Below are 6,000 nucleotides of genomic sequence, written 5' to 3'. Positions count from 1 at the left end.
AAAGCTGAGGAAAGCAGAAAAGACGACAAGAAATTTCTACACATTTTATGATCTTTATGATCTGTGCAGTCATAACACTTCTCTGTGAGTATTTCTACTCTGTGAAATATTATTTCCACATCCAGAGCAGTTTGGACCATCTGAACTAGGATTTCTGGTATTTGTTTTAATTTTTCCCACTGATATTTCTTCAGTGTGTGCCTCGTCCACTTCTCCCCGCTGTGACACTAATAAATAAGTAAATAAATAAAACAACGTGACAAAACAGCAGCTTGGCATCACATGAACTGTGTGGCGCTGAGAGGGAACGAATGATGAAATTAAACCCTGTGATGGAGTCATAGATGGGTCTGGTCAGTGTGTGTGTGTGTGTGTGTGTGTGTGTGTGTGTGTGTGTGATTGAAACAAAATCCTTTGTCTGTTTTGCATGTCAATAAATGGGTGTATATGTGGTATATATAAGTGTAGGCATAAAGAAAGAAAAAGAAAGAAAAAGAAAAAAGAAAGAAGTGAACCACTAGATGGCCCTGTTATTCTGCAGGTTTGGCTGAAACAAAGGGATGAGATCATCTTGCAGGCTGATGCAGCTTCACAGTGAAATCTAAAACCAGCTGATTATAACAGAAACACACCAGATGCAGCCACATGTGATCAAACACATGGATACATACACACGGAAGCATCATTTAATGCCATTTCACACACTGTAATTCCACATTAAATCGTCCTGGAGGAAGAAACAGGAACAAAAAGACCCAAAATGAGTTTAAATAAGTATAAATGAACTGTTGCACAATGAGCACAACCCAGATTATTACAGTGAGACACAAACTGAGCAAAAACAAAAAGAAAAATCAGCAGAAAGAGACGCAAAACGAGCCAAAAGTCAACCAACAAAGCAGAAGAGAGAAGAGAACATATAAAAATAACTACCACCATTAGAGGATTTTCATAAAAGCACTACAAAGAGATGTCAACTAAAGACACAAGGAGCAAAAAGATGCAAAATGAGAAAAAAAGAGACACAAAAAGAACAAAAAGAGACGTACGACTGGCAAACAGATCTGCGACAGGAGCAGAGAGACAAAAGGACATGTAGAATAAACAAGAAGACCCGTAAAATTAGGGAAAGGAGACGCCAAAGGAACAAAAACAGGTGGAACATTAACAAGAAAAGCAAAATGAGCAAAAGCATATCTAAAATAATAATGATAACAAATGATAAAATGAGCAAATAGAGGCACAAAAAGAACAAAATGAGATGAAAAGGAAAGAAAAAACAAAACAGAAAGAGACGTAAAGTGAGTGGAAACAGACAGCTGACGTGTCTCCTCTGAGTCATCACATTCCAGGTTCTATGTTCCATGTTCTATGTTCCATGTTACATATTCTGTGTTCTATGGTTTACATTCCATCTTTGCTCTTCCATGTTTATTATTTCATGTTTCCTCTTGGAAGTTCATTGTTCCGCGTTCCATTTTAAACGTTCTATGCTCTATGTTACTGTTGTGGTCCATGTGACACGTTTTATGGTCCATGTTTATTGTTCTATGTTCCATGTTCTGTTTCATATTCTATGTTCCATGTTCTGTGGTGAAAGTTCTATGTTCCATGTTACATAGTGTATATTCCATTTTCTGTGTTTAACGTTCTATGTTCCATGTTCTATGTTCTTAGTTCCATGCTCTAAATTCCATGTTATATGTTCCAAATTCTATGTTCTACGTACCATGTTCTGTGTTCCAGGTTTATTATACTGTTCTGCGTCTCATGTTCTTTGTTCTATGTTTCGTGTTCTATGTTCTTCGTTCTATGTTCCGTGTTGTATGTTCTTCATTCTTCATTCTATGTTCCATGTTCTATGTTCCATGTTCTGTGTGTTCTTTGACAACATGTTCTTTGTTCTGAGTTCTATGTTGTATGTTACATATTACATGTTCCATGGTCAGTGTTCTATATTCCATGTTCTATGTCCTGTGTTTATTGTTCTGCATTACATGTGGCTATGTCCCATGTTAAATGTTTAATGTACCTAGTTCCATGTTCTATATCTCATGTTTATTGCTCTGTTACATGTTCTATGTTACACGTTCCATGTTCCATGCTTATTGTTCTGTTACTTGTTCCATGTTATACGTTCCTTGTTTATTGTTCTATATTCTATATCAAATGTTCCATGTTCTATGTACCACACTGAAGCTTTCAGGATGGAATTCTTCTTCTTCTTCTTCTTTTTCTTCTTCTTCTTATATAATTTCTTCCATTCAGTTATTTTCCTCTCTGGACTGCGCGCGGCCGCCGGCTGGCGATGACGCGCCGTGGGAGCGAATCGGAATGCACTGACGTCACAGGGAGGCCGGACGCACGGGCTGGTTGCACGTGCACGAGAATGTTCCTCTGCTTCGCAGTCGGTGCGGAGGGCAGCGGGCGCGCGGACACACAGACAGACCAACTACCGAGCAGCTCGAGACTCCGGTAACATGGAGCGGAGAGGAGCCGCTTCCTGCGTCTGACGCCGCGGCCGTGCAGTGACCGGAGGACCGCCGCCGCGACCGGAGCCGCTCCGGTTCTCCGCTCAGATGATGGTGAGTCTCCGTTTTCTGTGTTCTGCGGCTCCGGCTGTGTTCGGAAACGTTCGGAGGGATTCGGAGGTGTCGAGCAGCAGCAGCATGACTAGTATGAGCCAACTCGGGACTGCAGCTGAGGCCAAGTGGAGAACAGCTGTGGACCTGATACCGATAGTAGCAGGTGGTTAGCTCGGACAGGCCTGGCCCGGTGGTCCGGTTCGGTGGCCCAGACAGGCTGCTGTGTGTTTAAGCACAGCTGTGATCCTGAGCTGTAGGTGGTGAAGTGTTGATATGTTGATGTGAGCAGGATGAAGTGTTGTCGTTTGATGAGAGTATTTCGCTCTGAGTGCAGCCTGAAGGCTTCTGATTTCAAATGACTGCAACATTTGTTGTTGGAAAGTCTTCAAATGAACACAAACCAACCAGGGAGAGACACAAAGTGACTACCACGATGCACAAAACGACTACAGAGAGGCATTGCAATGACTACAAAAAGATGTATAACAACCTAGAGAAGACTCCAAAAGATGTTCAGAGTGGTGGTGAAATAGTTATGAGAATACAAAGATACACAAAACAATTACGGAGAGACCGAAAACAGCCACAGAAACTCATGACAACCAAAATAAGATTCAAAATAGCCACTGAGAGACCAAACAACCACAAAGACACAAAATGACTACAGAGAGACACAAAATAACCAGAAAAAAAGAAAACCACAGAAACAAAAAACAACTACAAAGAGACGCAAAACAACCACAAATGGATTTGAAACAACGATAAAGAGGCACACAATGACTGCAAGGAGACGCAAAAAAACCTCAAAGAATCTAAAAATAACAACTAATAGACACAAAACAACTACAAAAGAGATACAAAACAACCACAGAGACAAACAATAACAACTAATAAACTCAACACAACCACAAAGAGGTGAAAAATAATTAATAGACACAAAACAACCACAAAAAGCAAAAGAACTACAAAAAAGAACAAATAAAAACAAAACAGCTACAAAGAGACACAAAGCAACCACAAGAAGACAAAACAACTACAAAGAGACACAAAACAAGAACAAATGGAGAAAGCAACCACAAAAGACTGACAACAATGTCAAAGAGACACAAAACAACCCCCAAGAGACATAAAACAACCACAAATAGACACAAAACAACCACAAAGAGACGCAAAACAACCACATCCACAGATTCCTAACTCTAACAACCAATAGACTCAAAACAACCACAACGAGACACAAAACAAAACAGCCACAACGAGACACACAACGAGACACACAACAGCCACAACGAGACACACAACAGCCACAACGAGACACACAACAGCCACAACGAGACACACAACAGCCACAACGAGACACACAACAGCCACAACGAGACACACAACAGCCACAACGAGACACACAACAGCCACAATGAGACACACAACAACAGACACAACACAACCACAAAGAGACACAAAACGACCACAACGAGACACAAAACAGCCACGAGACACAACACAACCACAAAGAGACACAAAACGACCACAACGAGACACAAAACAACAACAAATCGAGAAAGCAACCAGATAAAGACTCAACAATTACAGACACAAAGCAACCCCATCCACAGATTCCTAACAACCATAAAGACACTAAAAATAACGACCAATAGATGCAAAACAACGACAACGAGACACAAAACAACCATCGATGCTCATATTGTTGGTAAAATTGTGTCTCAGCTCTACACAAAGTGTGCGTTTGATGTTGTGCTGCAGCTTCTTCTTGACCTGAACCGTTTCCTGCCAGATAAACCAGTAAATCAGAACAGCGGTGGAGGATAACGAGGACGGCGATGGCGTCTGAACTCGTCACCCTGGGGAGGCGTTTGGGCGGTGACATCATCGGGCCTAATGCCACCTTCTGACCCTCTTAACCGAACCGGGTGACGCACGCTCCCACGTGCACGCCCGCAGACATACATCATGGCGTCCGGTTACCGTATTGATCCGGCGTGCCATTTGCACTGTTATCCGAGACTCTGGAGCGTTTCTCCCTCCAGAAGCCGAGCGTGTTAGTGTTAAATCATGTGTGGCATCGCTCTATTTCTGGGCCGGTGCCTGGAGGGACCGTGGCTCACTGTGCTGTTGTTTCTTTGTGCTGCCAGGCGACCTCCCAGCACTGAGGACGCCTTCCACCTCCAGCTGCCGTCCCGACTCTTCGTTTTCCAACATCATGGACTCCTCCGGGGATCTGACCTCGACCCAGGACGGACACCTGGAGCCCCGGAGCAGCCCGGGTCGCTCGGACCTCAGCGGACTGTACCACTTGGGTCGGACACTGGGCAGGGGGCACTTTGCCGTGGTTAAACTGGCCCGACACGTCAACACGGGGCAACTGGTGGCCGTCAAGATGATCGACAAGACCAAGCTGGACGTGATGGCTACGAGTCACCTCCTACAGGAAGTGAGGTAGGAACTGACAGCTGGAGATTTGGGCCACACAGGCCAAAATGCCCCTCTCAAAACAAGAAAAAAAAAACTTATTTCACGGTACTTTTACCTTGAAATAAGTGAAAAAAAAATCTGCCAATAGAACAAGTGAAAAATGGCTTGGTAAGATTTCTTGAAATAAGATATGATATTTAGAATATTGAGATCTTAACATTAGCGGGGAAAACTTATTTTAAGCTCTATTTTACCAGGATTGTTAAGCTTAGGTGTCTTAAAATAAGCCAGATATGCTAAAAAAAACAAAAACAAAACAGTTTTTCACTCAAAAACATATTTTTGTTTTCATGTAACCTTCTAATTTAAGATGTATAACCCTCCTGTTGTCTTCATTTATCTTCACCAAAAAGTATTGTTTCCTTGTCTGAAAAAAAATCCAAATTTCAGAAAATTTGCAAAACCTTCAGGAAGGCAATTCCAGTCATTCCTTAAAAATGTCCCTGAAACGTTTGATTTTTAAAAAATCCCCAAAATTTGGCAAGAAAATTCTTGTAAATATTTCCCAAACATGAGTAAAAATCTTCCAAAAATCCTAAAAATATCTAAAATCATTATATCAGTAAAACTTTGAATATTATCTTTAAAAACATTCACAAAAAATCAACCAAAATCCAGTGAAATTCGCTGGATTTTGGTTGATTTTTATGTCATGTTCTTAAGAAACATTTTTAACATTATTTTTCCACAAAAATGTTCAAAAATTTTCCAAAAATGTGGACATCAGAAGTTTCATTATGAAAATATATTTTTTTCTCCACATTTTCAAACTTTAAAACGGTACAATTTTGACCCACAGGACGACACGAGGGTTAAACTTATTTTGAGTTTTCTTGTAAAATGCAACTCAAAACAAGATCATTTCAAGATTGTTTGACTTAACAAAATATTTAAGATGCATTGTCTTCAGACAAGTCCCTCCGTC

The 6,000-nt window shown here is 41.1% G+C and overlaps 1 protein-coding gene across 1 annotated transcript in view; it reads left to right on the top strand.

The window, feature by feature from the left end:
- Window positions 1–2,359: 2,359 nt before the first annotated feature.
- The window catches only part of snrkb (SNF related kinase b), a 28,581-nt gene continuing 24,940 nt past the window's right edge, over window positions 2,360–6,000 (top strand). Inside the window, 2 exon segments of the mRNA XM_051951652.1 lie at window positions 2,360–2,585; window positions 4,736–5,039. Coding sequence (XP_051807612.1) covers window positions 4,804–5,039 — 236 coding nt within the window. The 5' untranslated portion in view covers window positions 2,360–2,585; window positions 4,736–4,803.

Source organism: Acanthochromis polyacanthus, chromosome 8 (assembly GCF_021347895.1).
Source record: "Acanthochromis polyacanthus isolate Apoly-LR-REF ecotype Palm Island chromosome 8, KAUST_Apoly_ChrSc, whole genome shotgun sequence".
In the NCBI taxonomy this organism is placed as follows: Eukaryota; Metazoa; Chordata; class Actinopteri; family Pomacentridae; genus Acanthochromis; species Acanthochromis polyacanthus.
Note: the sequence above shows the minus strand (reverse complement) of the source record. Positions and strands in the feature narration are given on the sequence as shown.